The 20,174-nt window shown below is 40.0% G+C and overlaps 1 protein-coding gene across 1 annotated transcript in view; it reads left to right on the plus strand.

Moving 5' to 3' along the window:
• The window catches only part of LOC126267234 (uncharacterized), a 451,503-nt gene that overhangs the window by 184,143 nt on the left and 247,186 nt on the right, over positions 1-20,174 (plus strand). Inside the window, exon 3 of the mRNA XM_049972216.1 lies at positions 17,223-17,366. Within this exon, the coding sequence (XP_049828173.1) occupies positions 17,223-17,366 (144 nt within the window). The remainder of the gene's footprint in view (positions 1-17,222; positions 17,367-20,174) is intronic.

Consider the following 20,174-nt stretch of genomic DNA (forward strand, 5'->3'; position numbering starts at 1 on the left):
TGTTACTTGGCAAAAGAAAACAAAAAGAGAGCGATGTTGCACAGCTTGTACCGCTAACCCCCAGGTCTGCATATCGTCTCTCACGTAAGCACATGATGTGCTCGACGACTGTTGCGAAAAGAGAGTCAGAAAACTTAAAATCTGACCTTAGTGATATTTACGCCTGGCAAGAGCGTGAATAGAGCACTTATATGGCGGAGAGGATATCAGAACAAATGATGATAATATGGGGACCGGAATATATACTTTCGTAAAACCGTTCTCTGAACTCTGATTGTTTTCTAGCACGCGACTCACCTCCTTGTTAACATAGGATTGCGCGAGGTGCTTTTATAATTAGTTAAAATTGATGGCTACGTGGAGCGTTCATGGTGACAAACAACGTAGACGTAATCACTGGGATTATATTTCGTTTATCACATTAAAATATTGCTGCAGGACATCTTTACCGTAGCGAAAGTTAATTAAAAGAAACCTTTGCGTTAAAGAAAATATTTACTTTTTAAACGAATAATCGTTGTTTTGCCAGTACTCAACTGATTGTTCTTGGTTTTTACTTTAATATTAATTAATTAATGTATTCGCTTTCTTTTCTTTAATAATTATGATGCTTGTCTTTAAAAGCGTGCGTTGATGGTGGAACGCAATGAAATTATAATGAAATTATTAATACGCAAGATGTCTGCCAAGAATGGTAGATTTTTCAGTCGTTTTTGTTGTTTATCCAGTTTAGTGAAAATCTTGGAGATGAACCTTATTTTTATTTCTGCATGAAGGTCACTATACACATGAAAGAAAAATGTACGATTACCATTAACTACAATATATTATTTAAAATTCACAAATTACAATGCAAAATAGCCACCGTAGCGTGCGTTTTCTTCAAGTCTAGAACAGAGAGTGTGTGGTTCCTTGCACCAGCGAGTAAAAGAACTGTCGCGTTGCTACTTAGGTTCTATACGATAATCTTATAGAGTCCTTTGCCTCGATATCATTTCGTTTGATTACAAGTTACAGTTTTCGTTTTGTTTTGTGACTGACTTGTCGTTGCGCGATTTGATGTTTTGTACCGCGTATCAGTACAAGCTGTATGAGCATTTGTTGCACACAGGAACTAGCCGATGTTCTGACAACCTTCAGTCTGATTATGGTGAAAGTTTTACAATAGATATTTCAAGCCCGAAATGCTAAGGTATGGAATAAACCACAATTCAACATTCACCTACCTACTGGCAAGTAATGTACAACATCTGAACAATAAAAGGTTAAATGTGGAGGCGTTTTAATCTCTCTGGTTCATACAAATGGACAATGCAAGGCATTAGGCATGTATTATTCAACTTTCGGTAATGTTAGACGATCTTCACTGTTTGTTGTAAATATTACTGATCGATGTTTCTGAATCATATAATGAAATATAATTAGGATATGTCTTTACCAATACATACACTTCCCACACCAACACCTGGGCTTTTCCATCAAAATAAATGAAGAATCTACCTTCCCCTCCAGCATCCCATCACAGACTGAGTCTTTTTCGCTATAATTCTCAATACCATGAATTTAGTTAATCTACATAATTAATTTAAGTAATTTGCATATCAATTTAATAAACTTGCATATTAATTTGATTGCGCCGTTCCCACATCTACACTCCAGGGAAAGGAGGTAGGGGACCACCCAGGAAGAGCCACCATCTTGGATACATCTGGGTACAATGGAGACTGGTGTCACTCTGACATTATTTGATTGCTCCTGGGCTATCCTCTAGTATGGTCAATTAACCAACCTTTTATTTAATGGACCTTCTCCATACCTGCTAACACATAATAATCGTCCGAAAAGTCTACCGACACCTCTCTCATTCACGAGTCAGTAATGTGAAGTAAAAATCATAGGATAAGGATTTGTAGTGTTACCCACGTGTCTGAATTTCTTACATCTCGGTAAAGTAAATTAGAAAATAGCCCAAGTGTAGTCAAGCAGTAACGTAGATGTACGAAAGTTATGTCTTCAGTGGCGACTCCACCATGCTAGATAGTTACTGTAGGAAGCCAGGCTGGTCACAAAAGTGACTACTTTCATTACAAAAGTTCGTTCTCGATATATTCAGGACAGTGGTTGGGTGTCAGTGCTGGCGGCTTATCCGGTAAGACCAGCCCATGGGATTATTAAGCCAGCAGTACCAGTATTGGTGCTTCATCACTACAGCTTGCTGGTTTGTGTGGGCTGCAGTTTTTCAGCATGTTGTTAATATGAGGTCAGCTGCACCGTGAGGTCAGCTGCACCGTTGAAAAAATGTATGGTTAGTTAGTTACATGTTCCACATATATTTGGAATGATCTTTTCTTAGCTGGTTGCCAGTTTTTAAACAGAAACTTGTCAATAGAGTAGAAGAAGTTGTCCACAAGACTTGATTTTTAATTAAATGTAAAACTCTCTCCACTACCCATCAGACATTTTACGTTATTGATCAAATGATCAAAACTTTTTATTGCTGCATATTGAACTCATCTCTGACCCACTGACAGTTTTAACAACAGGTAATGAAGATCACTGTTCTCTGTAGTGTTATAGGTATGTAAGTCACTGTTCTTCACAAATTGTGATGGATTATTTGATGACTTAATTCCAATTAATTTTATGAGTAATAAAATATATTGAGAGAGACGATGAAAACATCTAGTTCGTTGAGGTGGTATCTACATGACATCTGTGGATGAGTGCCACATATTATTCTTACCGCTCGCTTTTATGCAGTTAATCGTTTATTTCTAAGTAATGAATTACCCCATAAATTTATTCTGTAACATTATTAAGTGGAAATATGTAAAATATGTCTGGACATTACTGCGTTTAATGCCAAGATTTTCAGATATGCAAAGAGCAAAAGTAGCTGAACTTAACTGTTTGAGAGACTCAGTAGTACTTTGCCTCCAGCTCAAGTCTTCGTCAATATGTACACCTAAGACTTTGGGACATTTTACCATACCTATTAAATGCTGCTCATGTGCTGCCGCTATTGTTGATAAAACTCTATTTGTTGTACGGAATTGACCGTAATATGTTTTTAGAAAATCTAAGGAGTATCCATTTTCCGGAAGCCACCTAATAATCCTTTGGATAACATGATCTACTAACTCTTCTGTTGCTTTCCCTCTAATAGGATTTATTATAACGCTAGTGTGCAGAAAGTCTGCAAAAAGTACCAGTTTTACTTGTTGAATGTTAAGTGTTAGTCATTGACAAATATAAGGAATTGGAATAGACTCACAATTCTACCCGGTGGGACTCCACCCCAGTAGCTAAAATTTTATTTCGTTTCAACATTATCTGAACTATTGAGCACAGCCGTTTGAATTCGGTTTACCATCTGTGTAAATTCATCAGTTCCATAAAACTTTAATCTTTCTAACAGTATATCATGATCTAAACAGTCGAAGGCACTAGACAGACCACAACAATACCATCAGGCAAAGTATTATTATTTAAGACTATTCCTATTTCATGTACGAATGTAAAAATTGCGTTATTAGTAGACCAACCTTTCTCAAATCCGTGCTAAGCAAATTGTTTCCACTTGAGTGTATGAGTACTCTTGAATACATAACTTTTTCCAAGGTTTTGGGAAAATATATCAAAATGGTTCTGATGGCTCTGAGCACTATGGACTTAACATCTGAGGTAATCGGTCATTTAGAACTTAGAACTACTTAAACCTAACTAACCTAAGGACATCACACACATCCATGCCCGAGGCAGGATTTGAACCTGTGACCGTAGCCGTCGCTCGGTTCCAGACTGAAGCGCTTAGAACCGCTCAGTCACAGCGGACGGCGAAAATATATCAGTAAGAAAATCGGATGATGATTGTTTCAGTCTGTCTAATCATCTTTCTTGTGAAGTGGTTTAATAATTGCATATTTTAACATGTCTGGAAAAATTCCTTGTGCAGTGACGCATGGCATACATCACTAAAAACATTACTTATTAAGTAGAAACAACTTCTCAGAATTGTGTTTGAAATTACATTAACGCCACAAGAGCTTTTTTTAGAATTTTTATAACTGTACTCGTTTTAGTGATGGATGTTGACGTTATTTCTGATTGTTTAATGTTGTTTTGGCTGATTATGCGTGCACCTATGTTGGCGGTCGTAAATCCCCGGATTCAGACTGATGGAGTCATTCTGTGCATTCGTGTGTCGAGATTTTCGAATTCCTGCGTGATACACCCAACGTGGAATTCCATCTGCATATTTACAGCTCATGTGTATCGTGGAGAATAGAGTATGATGCTTTGAACCTATTCTGAACAACGTGGGGTTGCGCAGTTTCACATTTAGGTTTTTCCTGATGTCTCTAAATCACTTACGGTAAATACCAGTAGTGTTCTGGAAAAGACACTGCAGATTTCCTTCCTCCTCTTTTCGCTTGAGTCCCGTCGCTAAATTGCTTCTCAATCTTCTATTTCCTTACGAGGTAAAATGTGTTTCGCAAATTGGTTCTGCGCACTTCCTCACCCAGTCAATGATATCATGTATGTGGACCTAATTAACTTCGTATTCCTTGTGATCTGTCTTTTAACAACCAAAAAAAGGTTTTTTCAAGGTTACGTCTGTTATGCCTCCAAGTAAGTTTCCTAGTCAGCCAGAGCATTCCACTTTTTCGGAAATTGGTATTGGTTGTTTGCAAAATTACACGTCACTCATATGTATTCACCCAGCCCCCACTGCAGTGTAGCTGTCGCTTTCTGATAATTATATATGTTTAATTCCATCGTTAGTGACCCAATCTTAGTGTTGCTATCAAGCTAATGATGTAACGTCTGAAAATAATGTTTTCATAAAATAGTGTTTTTACTAAATAGCATTTAATTGAAACACCTGAATGATGAAGAAAGGAATTCACTCATAATGTTACAGTACACACTGTCTTGCAAAGAAAGTGAATCATTTGGATGATCATTTGGATGATAAGAACACCGTGAATTCATTGTCCCAGGAAGGGGAAACTTTATTGACACATTCGTGGGGTCAGATACATCACATGATCACACTGACAGAACCACAGGCACATAGACACAGGCAACAGAGCATGCACAATGTCGGCACTAGTACAGTGTATATCCACCGTTCGCAGCAATGCAGGCTGCTATTCTCCCATGGAGACGATCGTAGAGATGCTGGATGTAGTCCTGTGGAACGGCTTGCCATGCCATTTCCACCTGGCGCCTCAGTTGGACCAGCGTTCGTGCTGGACGTGCAGACCGCGTGAGACGACGCTTCATCCAGTCCCAAACATGCTCAATGGGGGACAGATCCGGAGATCTTGCTGGCCAGGGTAGTTGACTTACACCTTCAAGAGCACGTTGGGTGGCACGGGATACATGCGGACGTGCATTGTCCTGTTGGAACAGCAAGTTCCCTTGCCGGTCTAGCAATGGTAGACCGATGGGTTCGATGACGGTTTGGATGTACCGTGCGGTATTCAGTGTCCCCTCGACGATCACCAGAGGTGTACGGCCAGTGTTGGAGATCGCTCACCACATCATGATGCCGGGTGTTGGCCCTGTGTGCCTCGGTCGTATGAAGTCCTGATTGTGGCGCTCACCTGCACGGCTCCAAACACACATACGACCATCATTGGCAACAAGGCAGAAGCGACTCTCATCGCTGAAGACGACACGTCTCCATTCGTCCCTCCATTCACACCTGTCGCGACACCACTGGAGGCGGGCTGCACGATGTTGGGGCGTGAGCGGAAGACGGCCTAACGGTGTGCAGGACCGTAGCCCAGCTTCATGGAGACAGTTGCGAATGGTCCTCGCCGATACCCCAGGAGCAACAGTGTCCCTAATTTGCTGGGAAGTGGCGGTGCGGTCCCCTACAGCACTGCGTAGGATCCTACGGTCTTGGCGTGCATCCGTGCGTCGCTGCGGTCCGGTCCCAGGTCGACGGGCACGTGCACCTTCCGCCGACCACTGGCGACAACATCGATGTACTGTGGAGACCTCACGCCCCACGTGTTGAGCAATTCGGCGGTACGTCCACCCGGCCTCCCACATGCCCACTATACGCCCTCGCTCAAAGTCCGTCAACTGCACATACGGTTCACGTCCACGCTGTCGCGGCATGCTACCAGTGTTAAAGACTGCGATGGAGCTCCGTATGCCACGGCAAACTGGCTGACACTGACGGCGGCGGTGCACAAATGCTGCGCAGCTAGCGCCATTCGACGGCCAACACCGCGGTTCCTGGTGTGTCCGTTGTGCCGTGCGTGTGATCATTGCTTATACAGCCCTCTCGCAGTGTCCGGAGCAAGTATGGTGGGTCTGACACACCGGTGTCAATGTGTTCTTTTTTCCATTTCCAGGAGTGTATTTGACCCATTAGTGCAGTGTGAGAAGCTGCTTGCACGATCAACAGCCGTATTTAATTAAGAATGAATTCACAAACTGCGATTAACGTTTTGCGTTAGGTGTAGAATATTCCAGAACAAATGAAAATTCGTGTCGGACCGGGACTCGAATCCAGATTTGACACTTGTCATGAGCGGTCTCCGTCACTAGTCCAGCTATCCTAGCACGCCACCTTGAACTGCTCAGATCTGCGTTTGCCTTGATGTCTACTGGCCTTGTGCTCGCGCTTTATTATTGTGATTTCCGCATTAGTGTGAAGTGCACCTCATAACATCTCCATGGCATGAAAAACACTGCGCATCTCAGACATTGACTGCGTTGACTATCAACATCTGCATTTGATTAAGAAATAAGAAGCCAACTGTGTCTATGATTCAGCATCAGCTGTAGAATATTTCATAACAAATGACGGAGTTAGACCGGAACTCAACCCTGGATTTTCTGCTTGTAGCAAGCGGTCGGCTTAACCACCTGAGCTATCCGAACACGAGGACAAATGGAGATTTGAGCCGCTCCTCGAAGGGTGCTCGGATAGATAAAGTGGTAAAGGCAACGCGCAGGAAATCAGGGTCGAATCGCATTTTAAATAAGAAGTGATCAACAATAGATAATTTTTACATTGATACAAAAATGTATGATTTGCTTATTAATTATTACATTACAATGGCGCGTAGACATTCATCATCGCTACATTTGTTAAAAATGTTGTATATTTTTTAGCACTGTAACTTTTGTGTTATTACGTTACTAATTTCAACCACATGAAACAATCAGAGTTCGAGAAAGAAAAAAGTGAGCAACCCTCTGTATAATTTTACTTACGAAATGTAGAAATTTTTCCTATTTTATTACGTTATTATGACCGCAAGAAATACATAGCATGGCTCCGAGCCCTACCACTCGGAGTAACTTCGATAGCTGGAGGTTCAATAGTGCGGATGAAAGAAATTTCTAAAACGCACTCACAAGGTTAGGTAACATCGCTGACTACTATAACTGGAAATTAGAGGTAAAGCTGTAATAGGCAGTATTTGAGAATATGAAACTCACTGTGGATCTGTGTTCATGTGTGTGTGTGTGTGTGTGTGTGTGTGTGTGTGTGTGTATCTGTGTAAGTATGTTTACATGTGTGAATGTATGTTGGAAATAATGAATCATGAGTAATTAGAAAACTACTAGTTAAATGGCAGCTTGATATTTTACACTTAGAATGGTTGTGACAGGAAGCTAATAACTGATAATGATTCAATGAACTAGGTGCTACTCTTTCATGAAGACGCCATTTCAGCGACTGTGTGCCCCTAACCTATCCCATTAATCTTACCGCAGACAGGGAACATGTAATTTAAGGTGGAATCCGAATCACGTGTTTTTCCTCGAAAAACTTGAAATCACTGAGAATTGAAGGTTTGGACTAGAGACAGACTGAAATATTCCTCGTTCCGCCCGGGACGGCACACGCTTTGCCACTCAATCGCAAAATCCAAGCGTGTCATGAGAAAGAGAATGTATTACTCAGGAGAAAGGAGACTAGGAAAACATCTGTGGGGAGTTAGGAATCCAGAGACTGCCGGTTACCATGTACTCATCAGAGGCCACTCCTGACAAATTTTACCTATTTGCTATAATGTGGTGGCCTATAACCTTTCACACTCAAGGGTAGTAATCGTAACTAAACTGAATAAATTAGTTTCACATACAGTAATTGAGCTGTTTTAATGTATTTAAATATAATCAATCGTTAAACATGGCGAAGAATAAAATACAATGAAATAAAGAAACATGGAATCAACAGGAATTTAATCCGAGTTTTGAGTTCATGCTCTTAACCTCTTGGTTGCCACGCCCTTGCGGGATGTCGTACTCTAACTTCCCTTATACTGTGTGCGTGTATCTATAGAGATTGTTTAATGATTTCCTATGCCTAATTGAGGCGAAATATGCCAGGAACTTGATAGGGACGTCTATCTGCTTGAGCCAAATCGGCGAGCCTCGTCTCGCGTCCAGCTGTTGTTCGATTTACATTAGGAGAAGACCAGCCTAACTCTTTAAATTTTACTTGCTTCTCATTTCCTGGAAATGGGCCCCCCTAGCAGGTAATGTACAGCGAACATCTTCATACTAAATGAACGTAGCATTTCCCACTTTTTCTGTAATAAGTTTGTTTCTTCACAGGTAGTTTCAGGCTTCTAGAACATTCTCAACTGATTTCATAGGATATGCAACAGAAAAATATATCTTACATATTGAAAGCTCACCGTCCTTAAATTTATGTTCTCTGTCTGTTTTGGTTCACCAATGCTATCTTGGGGTTTGAAAGTTTGACATTTACAAGGGTACGCTTTAATATCTTTGAAAATGTGAAGATGTCTAACCAACAAGATAGCATTTGTGTACCAAAACGCATAGAAAACACGAATTTGAAGACGCTGAGATTTCAACAACTGGGTCATAGTTTTCAAAGCAGAACCACAACAACTTAAGTATGGCTTACAAGCCTGAAACTAACCGTGAACAACCAAAATTAATGCAGTGAAAGTTGAAAATGCCATCTTTTTTTAAATAAATTCATTGCTATGATTTCTGCTATAAAAAAACCTTTCATACTAAATTTCTTCGTATGCTATCTTCTTTTATGACCATCTGCAGCCTTCTTACTTACGAGTGTGGTAATCGTAACTACATTGAATACATTAATTTTATGTAGATAAGATGATACTGTTTAAATATATATAAATTTTGTTGTTAATTCTTTAACACTAAAAAACTAAACTCCGTCCGAATAGGACTCAGAATACCCTAACGGTACTAACCGACCGCCGTATCATCCTCAGTCAACAGGCGCCACTGGATGGGATATGGATGGTTATGTCACCACTATTGTCATTTTTACAACGGGAGCCACTACTTGTCAGTGAAGTAGTTATAAACTTGCCTCACAAGGACTGAGTGCCCCTCGCTTGCCAACAGCGCTCCAGAGACCGGATGGTCAACTATCCATGTGCTAACCAAACCCGATAGCACTTAACTTCGGTGATCTCACTGGAACCCGTTTTACCACTGCAGCAAGACCGTTATCAGTTATTTAACACTGCAAGGAATAAAAGAAAAAGCCAACGAGTTGAGAGCCAATTTGCTTCACCACTCGCCCATATCGACTATATACCTGCCGCTCATCAAAAAACCCTCACATTACATGCTTCCACAATACGTTACACGTAATTTCATAGAGATATAGTGCCAGGGTGCTGTGAGCAACGTAGCACTCAAAGTGCCAGAAAGTAGATCCGCACATCAGGGCATACACAGTTGAAAACATAGAGACGTGATACTTCCCTGAGTTGATTGTCGTGCACATGGCCATCATTTGAGCAATCACTCCATACTGGTTTCTAGATATCTAGGATCTCTAGATTGCATACCAGTATGCCTTCAAAGAGAAATGGTGTAATGTTAGTGCAATTTCCGAATTGCATTCGAAGAGAAGAGGCTTATTTTCAGTGCGATTTGTGGCTCGCATTCGAAGAGAAATTCCATGATTTTAGTGTGTACGCACGCAAGATATGTAAAATAATACACAAAAGTAGAGATTTAGATCAGGGTAGTAATGATTCTTGTGTATTTGCAAGCCAGAAATCGGGGAGTATATTTGAGATGTCTGCGCGATGACTGCATAGAGCAAATTTTCGAAGATCACAAACAATACACTTTAACAGACAGCCGTTACAGATACGTTTGAATCAATCTTCATGAACAGATCATATGCCACCAGACCATACTTTTTTCATTTGGAAAAAAAAACCATCGACAACAGCGTTATCAAGTTTGGAAATAGGGGAAGATAAAAATCTATGGACTATTTCGTATAGGAACCCTAGGAAACGTAACAGTTATAAGAAGGTTTAATGCAGGATTAATGCTGCAAACGAGAGGCTGTGACCAAACAGGCTTCTGTTTCTGAGAAGTATACTATTCTCTGAATAATGGCTAGAATCACAGAATAGTTTCAGATGCTCTACTTTGAGGAAATATTACTAGATGTTGCCGTTTCCTTTTTTTCCACATGGCTGATTCCTGGCATACCTTACCGACCGTACCACCTGCTTTCCAGATGGCAATAAATTTCACGGTTGCATTGCGTTAGAGCTTGTTTGTTTACTGCTTACAAAATAGCTTTCAGTGCCACTGTTGCATGTCGGCTTTTAGAAGCAGCAACATTCACTGCCACAAAGACACTTGGTTATGACTTTTTTGTAGACATCCTTCGATACGCATCACGTATTACCGCAAATCGCTGGTCTTTAGAAATCACCTCAATAGATGTAATGACCCTTTCGGATATTTTCTGTAGCTCATGAATTTTCGGCTTTATGGACAGTATCGTCTCTGGTTGTCAAATGCTTATTATTAAGTATTAAGATTCTGGTCATACATAAAGCACACCAGTCGCAAGACGCAGTCAATATCGTCAGTGCGTGATAACAACGGTGAAGTCACTGATGACAGTGCCACTAATGCAGAGTTATTAAACACGGTTTTCCGAAACTCCTTCAGCAAAGAAGACGAAGTAAATATTCCTGAATTCCAATCAAGAACAACTGCCAAGATGAGAAACATAGAAGTAGATATCCTCGGTGTCGCAAAACAGTTTAAATCACCTAATAAAAGCAAGGCTTCCGGTACAGACTGTATACCAGTCAGGTTTCTTTCAGAGTATGCTGATAAAATAGCTCCATATTTAGCAATTATATACAACCACTCGCTCACAGAAAGATACGTACCTAAATACTGGAAAATTGCTCAAGTCACACCAATACCCAAAAAGGGAAGGAGGAGTAATCCGCTGAATTACAGGCCCATATCACTAACGTCGATTGGCAGTAGGGTTTTGGAACATCTATTGTATTCGAACATTATGGAGTACCTCGAAGAAAACGATTTATTGACACATAGCACGGATTCAGAACATATCGTTCTTGTGAAACACAACTAGCTCTTTATACTCATGAAGTAATAAGTGCTATCGGCAACGAATGTCAAATTGGTTCCATATTATTAGATTTTCAGAAGGCTTTCGACACCGTTCCTCACAAGCGTCTGCTAATCAAACTGCGTGAATACAGAGTGTCGCCTGAGTTGTAACTCTGGATTGGCGATTTCCTGTCAGGAAGGCCACAGTTCGTAGTAACAGACGGAAAGTCATCGACTAAAACAGAATTAATATCCGGTGTTCCCCAAAGAAGTGTTACAGGCCCTCTATTGTTCTCGATCTGTATTAACGACATAGAGACAATCTGAGTAGTCGTCTTAGATTGTTTGTAGATGACGCTGTCATCTACCGTCTTGTAAAGTCATCAGATGATCAAAATGACTTGCAAACTGATTTAGATAAGATGTCTGTATGGCGCGAAAAATGGCAATTGACCCTGAATAAAGAAAAGTGTGCAGTTATTCACATGAGTACTAAAAGAAATCAGCTAAATTTCGATTGCGAAATAAGTCACATAAATCTGAAGGCTGTGAATTCAGCTAATTATTTAGGGATTACAATTACAAATAACCTAAACAGGAACCATCACATAGATAATATTGTGAGTGGAGGAAACCAAAGACTGCGATTCATTGGCAGAACACTTAGAAGGTGCAACAGGTCTACTACAGAGACTGCTTACACGACGCTTGTCCGCCCTATTCTGGAGTATAGATGTGCGGTGTGGGATCTGCATCAGATGGGACTGACGGATGACATCGAAAATCTACAAAGAAGGGCAGCTCGTTTTGTACTATCGCGAAATAGGGGAGATAGTGTCACAGACATGATACGTGAATTGGAGTGGCCATCATGAAAAGGAAGGCGTTTTTCGTTGCGACGGGATCTTCTCATGAAATTTCAGTCACCCGTTTTCTGTTCCGATTGCGAAAACATTCTGTTGGCAGCCACCTACGTAGGGAGAAATGGTCATCGCGATAAAATAAGAGAAATTAGGGCTCCCACAGAAAAATTCAAGTACTTGTTTTTCCCGCGTGCCGTTCGAGAATGGAACGGTAGAGAGACAGCTTGAAGGTGGCTCATTGAGCCCTCTGTCAGGCACTTTATTGTGAATAGCAGAGTAATCACTTAGACGTAGATGTAGAAGTTTAATACTGAATTTTTTCCTTTAACGAGCAGTGTGTACTTGATAACAGAGAATGTAACGCTACTGGCAAGAAGAATTTTGGATTAAGTATTTAATCTCCGTCGTCTTTTATTCTCTGTCGTCCTTAACGTTCGAGAGGTGGTTATTACGACTCCACTACGATATTTAGTGAATGGAATAGTCTCTGACATAATACTGGACCAGCTTTGTCAGTGGATACAGGACTTCCCAGCAGTCAGAAATCAACAGATCGTTAATAATAGGGAGAAACTGTAGGATATAAAAGTGATTTCGTAAGTATGCTTAAGAGTGTTGAGGGGATTTTATTGTACGCGATGTATACATATGAGCTGCTTGCGATGCCACACGCAGATATATCCTAATACGGATACTTATTCGCCTATAATCGGCATTGAGTGGTGTTTGGACACTTGATTGTTTGTGGACAGACACTCGCGTGTAGTAAGTAAGCAGTATTCACCTTATTGATACCTCTCTAGGATGTAGAGCTTGTATCTCACCACATAAATAGAACTTTAATTAAAGGAACCGGCAAACTAATGTTATTAAAAGAGCTAAACATTGAAGATGCTTAGCTACGGTGCTGATATTCTTATTAGTTGTATATCTTGTAGTAATTACTTTCTTATTACATTGCAATATCTGATCATTCTGTAAGGAAATGTGCTTTGTATTATTATTAACAGATTACACTTTATGACGAAACAAGCCTACGATGATGGGATTACACCTTCATTAGACAGTGATACATTGTATTCTGCATCTTAACAAACTGGAAGTTACTTTCGTCGCACGCAAATTTATGAAATCGTGTAGACTGAAATATCGCCACAGTAATTTTCTATTTTAGGTAAAAAAATACACTCTGTCTTTTGGTGTATTCTTCTGCAACAATGCTTCCAATTTACTACAATATTCATCATAAAGTAAACTGTAAAATCCTTTGGTAACATGACGATGTTTCAATCAATGATAGCAGTAATAGAAATGTAGAATTTGTTATATTTAACACCAGTTTACATATCTTTACAAACAGAGAGATGGGGTCACGACTTTTACAATTTCGTGTCCTAGAATGAAAATTTTTGTTCACCTCTACGCTGAACTGCACCAATAAAAAGATATATTTAATCTTTTTACAGGTGGCGAGGACGGCTTATGGCCTCTTACAAGAATTGATGCAGTACGATGAATATGCAAATTTTTAACTCTAGCTTTGATGTCGCAGTACTTTCCATCGTTATGCTTGGCAGCACAATAGATCTTGCTGTAACGAAATTCCTGCAGTAAGGCAGTATACAACAACTTCAAACTTGCCATAAAAAAACACCTCTTTTTTTTTGGATAGTGTACCACTACCTCCTTTTTGCGTAACTGTTATGGTGCTGAGTCAATTTAGTTATTCCACAAAAGTCAGAACAGACTGCTACGTGCGGTTTGAAATACACGCGCCGGCGTCGGTCACAACCTACAGCGATGATTTTGTAACGTAGCAACTTAAATTCTGCATATTCTTTTGCGAAAGCCACGTATAAATATATATGTCTTAAATATACGTAGTTTGACTTAATCTCAATTGGCCGGCAAAAACTTATTTACTATTATTGGAAATTATACCCTCTCTTTCAAAGAATGACAACGTAACGTAACCTGCAACTAACCCAGCGTTAATATAAAGCATGAAGTGATTTCTCTTCGCAGGAAATTAATCTGATTTTATACAGGAAGAAAGAATGGTACAATCACCTATGTATTATTAAAATAATTGCTAGGAACTTCTTTAACTTTGTGTCTTTAGGAACTGCGTTTACTTTTAACCCTTCCAAGTAAATGAAAATATTTTAAACCAGAGGCGAAGCGTCACCTAAGGCTTGCGGTGCTGAAACTTGAAAGCATTTCGTAATCAGAAATGTAACTGTTTAAAGTTTATATATGTTACACTTGAAGTTCAATGCTCTCATGGAACATATTGAAATACAGTATTGTTAATGGACAATATTTACATTATTTGTCACCAAATATTATCAGACTCGACAAAATGATAGACATTAATTTGTTATTTTGCATTACATTCATATCGGTTGGCAACGGCGTTGCCATAGTGGATACACCGGATCCCGTCAGATCACCGAAGTTAAGCGCGGTCGGACGTGGCTCGCCCTTGGATGGCTGACCACCCGGGCCGCCATGCGCTATTTCCATTTTTCGGGGTGCACTCAGTCTCGTGAAGCCTACTGAGAAGGTACTCGACCGAATAGTAGCGGCTCCGGTCAAAGAAAACAATCATATCCGTGTCCTCATCTGAGGATGATACGGCGGTCGGATGGTCCCGATGGCCACTTATGGGTTTAAGATGGAGTGCTTTCATATCGGTTGAATAAATCGCGTCTTACATTAGCTAGGTTTCCAGGTGACGCCACAATAGGAGCTGCTTAAAGCACGGCAGAACTGAATTAATAGTAGCAACTTTATCTCGTCTATCCGAGGCTTTTGTAACACTCATGCTCAATTTTGTCCACCACAACGTAATGCACGTGTTTGCTATTTCGCACTTAACTTCAGGCTGTCTTCCACTTCTACTTAGAGAATGGTCTATGGAGTAAAAAGGTGGTAAACCCCTCCACGGGGAAGTTCCTATTAATTATGTCTTAAAACTAAAGACATGATCGTGTACATTTGTATTTACATAAGTCCATGACAATTACAATGAAGAAATAGATCTATGATCTAAAATTTATTGTTTATGTGTCATTTATCTGTCTGGTGGAAGCACCATACAGTGATAGGTGAGCTCAGTTTATCACTGTTATCGCTAGATGGCATAAGTGTTCTATTCTTGTTCTGACACCTCACTACTTTCTATATATTGTTATACGCCTATGCAAGGCAAATACTCGTAATAACAAGTTATAAAAAGAAATGTATATTATTTAAAAGAAACAAATTATACAACGTGGTAATGAAACATGTATCGTTACATGATGATTTTTGAGATGTTAACATGGACTAGTTTGTGTAATGCTCATTAAATACCCTTCTCATAATATGTATTTCTCATTAGTGTAAACTCCTACACACTCTTAACTGTCTCAACCCTGCCTCCAAATCAACCCCCGCTCCCGTTCTATGTTCATGGACGTCGTCGAGGTGGAATGACTTGCGTGCCTCAAACAACTTTACCGTAGGTGTATCCACAGTCAGTGAATGGGTGTATGAGAAATTGTCACACTAAGTGATGGTTCCTGACGAGGGGAAACTGCCTTTTCAGTTATTACAAAGACAACAGTCTGGATTTGTGACTGTTCTGGTCCTGTGAGATTAGCCAACATGGCCTTGCTACGCTGATGCTGTAAATGGCCAAAACCAAGGAGGAACAACCATCCCTGTTTTTCCTGAGGGCATCCAGTTCCACAGTATTATTAAATGATAAAGACATCTTCTTCGGTAAAATATTCCTGTTTGCTGGCTCCTGTTCAGTGTGATGTATCGGTTGCTGGCACAGCTATATTTATTGTATATAAATCAAATTTAGACAGAGACTAGTTTCAGAGAACTACTTAATAATTATTTGAAAACATCATTAAGAGTGTCTTCTGTTCCTTTCTCATGATGCTTTTTCTGCAGTAAAACTTACTATAACGGCAGTATCCTTTCCAAAATGTACCAATCCTGATTAACAATTAAATGGAAGGTCATGCATATGGATAAAAGAAAGGAATGAATCCAGAAGTTAACCCTGTGAGACTGTCCACGTGACTTCTTCCCTGTCACCTAAAATTTTCTCTCCTTCCAATATTGTTTGAATTGAAACTTCGTGGCAGATTACAACAGTGTGAAAGACCAACACTCGAACATGGGGCCGTTGAGTTTCTTGACCCAGTACGCTTTCAGCTGAGCTCTGAGCTACACAACTCACGACCCATCCTCACAGCTTTACTTCCACCAATATACATATTATCTCTATTGATTGGATTATTCAGCACAACTTTCTGCGCTCTATTAAGTACTATTCGAACAGAATGAAACACATTATACTAAGTAATCGAAACGATGTTGGAAGGAGAGAAAATTTTAGTGACTGGGGAGAAATCACAAAGCTAGTCTCAAATGGATCCGTTTTGGGTTCTCTTCTGTTCCTTATATATGATGATTCAGTTGCTCCTACCCAAGAGTTTTATGCAAACCCACAACGCCTTAAATATCACTCAGAAGACTGACAGACATAGAGAAATTATGAACACGATTTTTGGTAGGGAATTTAAGAAGTTAAATTCTGTACTGTAATACGTTCTCGCTAGGGGCTGTAGTTTTAGAATTATTCAAGAACAATGTGTAAAGTGACGCTGAAATGCATTTTTCTTGCGTAACTCGAAAACCGTGGCCTCCAATGAAAAATGTGGCTCAGTACGTAATTTAACTACATTAAAATTCCTTCAGAAATGTCCTATTCATTTTATTCTACAGGACTAATAGTTTGCACGTAGCAAGCAAGAAAATATGAAACTCTCACACATGGGTTTTGAAGGTGTTGTGGGTTGCATGGAACCTGTCGGCAGGAGTAGCCGAATCACCCGGTATATGCACCGTGTAATGATCAGCGGAATGTATCTGCAGACGAAGATGCAGTGTTTTCCTCGCCCGCAGGTTGGCAGCCATGGTCGGAGTGGTCGGCGTGCAGCGCTTCGTGCGGAGGCGGCGTGCAGCGGCGGCGGCGCGCCTGCTCGCTCAGCACCGGCTGCCAGGGCCACGACGCCGAGCTGCGGCGCTGCAACACCTTCTCCTGTCTCGGTCAGTGTTGCCAGTAGTGCACATGAGCGCAAAACATTTTGGATGAAGCACAGTAAACACCTTCCACAACCTCTGCTTCCTTCAATAAAGAATAACGAAGGTAGCTCTCTCTAATGTTGCAGCTGAGAACATTACTGTCCTTCGAAAATTCCTATGAATTTCTTCCAACAACTTTCAGTAACGAACATACACACTGCAAATGGAAGACTAGCATAACCATTTTCTTAAAGAAGCACCTACGAAATGTCTCTGTTGAGCAGGATCTTATTGTTGCCGATTGCTCTTTTAGTATCACTACATACCTATCACATGATAAATTACTATAGAAGATTAGAAGTAAGACAATCTAGGTGAACAAAAATGTAAATCGTTTGTTCAAAAAATTGTATATCTTTCAGTTCTATGTAACTTTTTGAGATATCTTAAATTTATAATATATATAAATGGACAGAGAGCTAGAAGAAAGTGGTCATAGAAAACTAGAAGAAGGGAAAGATGGAGAGAGAGAAAAGGGGAGTGGGGTGAAGATGGACAGAGAAAGGGAGAGGCGGCGTTGGAAAGAGTAAGGGGAAGGAGGAGATGAACAAAGGAACGGGTAGAGAAGATGGACAGAGGCAGGGGAGAGAAGGGGGTTAGGACGTATAACAAATTCCCGTGCAAGTAGAAGCATGTGTTTTCTCTTTTCTTTGTTTTCCTTTTAAGCAGACTGAGCCACAGCTAACTGTGCCCAGGTAGGGCTAGTAGTGAACAGAAATATTCAAAATATTTTAATTAATTTGTTTCTGAAGCCAGTAGTTACGCGAAGAGCTGAAGATCTTTAGTTGTTGAAGAAACTTGCTAGTGTTTCTTTTCCAGTTTATGTTTTCAAATTTCCTGGTCTATTCACTGAAATCTTGCATCCGCCAAATTGTGTGTTGTACGTAACTGAATACATAATTTCCTTCGAAGTTACAGATGGGTCTGTTTGCCAAAAAATAACTTAATTATTATTTGCATAACAGTATTAACAACTTATTTTTTTGCTTTTTGTGTAATAGGATTTGTTACATAACTTTTGTTACCTGCGACATGCATCAACTCTGCGTGATACATTAAGCTCAGAGTTCAATCACGCATATGAAAGTGGCAACGCATCCAAAACTGAATCTACTGGGAGTCGATTTGTAGTTTCAGCTTAGTCAATAAACATTTCTATCCTTCCACAATTATTGCAATTGTTCAACACCAGTTACAAAATAGGTCTCGTTAAGCAGGATAAGTCGTTTCTGTTTAATCTGATTTTATATAGAAAGAAAGAATGGTAGAAAAACTTGCTTATTATTAAAATAATTGCAAGGAATTAACTTTGTGTCTTTAGGAATTGCACGTTATGTTGAATGGTGTGGCCTACTTGTCCAGCATCAGTTTTCTGGTTATTCTTCTGATCGGCTAGGTCACTGACACTTAAACCCAGACACACCAACTGTTCTCTTTTCCATTATTATCACTAGCCAATGGTGTTATCCAACTTTGCTTGTGAGTTGGCGTATAGTGTGGGGAGGAGGCAAGCAGAAATCCTTTACTAACTTGCAAATCATTTAATCATTTGTTACTGCGTAGCTTTTGGCTATTCGTAGCGTGTTTCCTGACGTCACACTATTACTCTAACTAGCAAAATGTCACGAAAAAAGCAACGAAAAGTGGACATATAATGTTCAAAAGCACTTAGATGTATACAATTTAGTTACATCAAGCTGAGCTGCTTTCACAATCCTTTATGTTACACTGTCAGAGTAAAAAAAAATGTAAAATTTACATCTTGCGCTTGTAGATATTCATTAAAATTCAACTAAAAACTCATTACAAAACTATCAACACATATGAGGTATAACTGTATATTTAAGCATGTTGTAGGCACTGCTGATACTGAAAATCAGTAGCTTATTGAAGAAGTACTATGACAGAAATGGAAAGTTTTACATCATGAATAGCGTGATTGAACGCTACGAAAGTGTACTCCAGAAGTTATAAAACAATGAGACCTGTTCAGTAAAATTCCATCGTTATGTGAGCCTGCTTTCACAACAGAAAAAAAAGTTTCGCACTGCCATAGAGTGGTGAGGGTAAATGGTGGCTATTAGCTGTGTTACCTTACTGGAATTTAAAAGGTGGAGATTGCTACACAGCATGCCCAGACGTTATTCCAGTGCAGCAAGTGATCGTTTTCCGGACTTTGTGAAAGGTCGAATCATTGGCACGAATGGCATCATCAACATCACCATCATACTGACAGACCAGTCAGACAACCGGCTTAAGTGCAATGACTGTAGAACGTGTTGTGACGTGATGGACTCAAGGCAACACCGTGGTAAGCGGAGTAATTACGAGTCGTCCCAGAATGAACCACTAGAAAACTGTAGAAAAGTCTGACAGTCTGGCCAATAGATGAATGACAACAGCTGAAATTCGGAAACAGGTTACAGGCAGTGTGTTGTCACCAACCTTTGGGGACATATAGATTATTGGAAGCTGGCCTCAGGTCTCTAATTTCCTTGAGTCCTTCACTGCTAATACCATATGACAGACAGCAGACATTTATATGGTGATGAGCAAAGCTCAGTTTAAAAACTGATAGGCATTCTGTAGTGTTCAGCAATGTGAGTCGCTTCCGTTATGGTGGTGAAGTCGACGCTAACGTATTCGCAGACAAATTAGTGATAATATTTTTCTTTTTCTCTTCTCCTGGCGTAATTAATGATGAATAGTTTACTGATGAACAGCGGGATGTCAGTGTCCAACAGGCATACTGGACCTGAAGTCCGGTCTTTC

The sequence above is a fragment of the Schistocerca gregaria genome, chromosome 4, assembly GCF_023897955.1.
Source record: "Schistocerca gregaria isolate iqSchGreg1 chromosome 4, iqSchGreg1.2, whole genome shotgun sequence".
NCBI classification, from domain to species: Eukaryota; Metazoa; Arthropoda; class Insecta; order Orthoptera; family Acrididae; genus Schistocerca; species Schistocerca gregaria.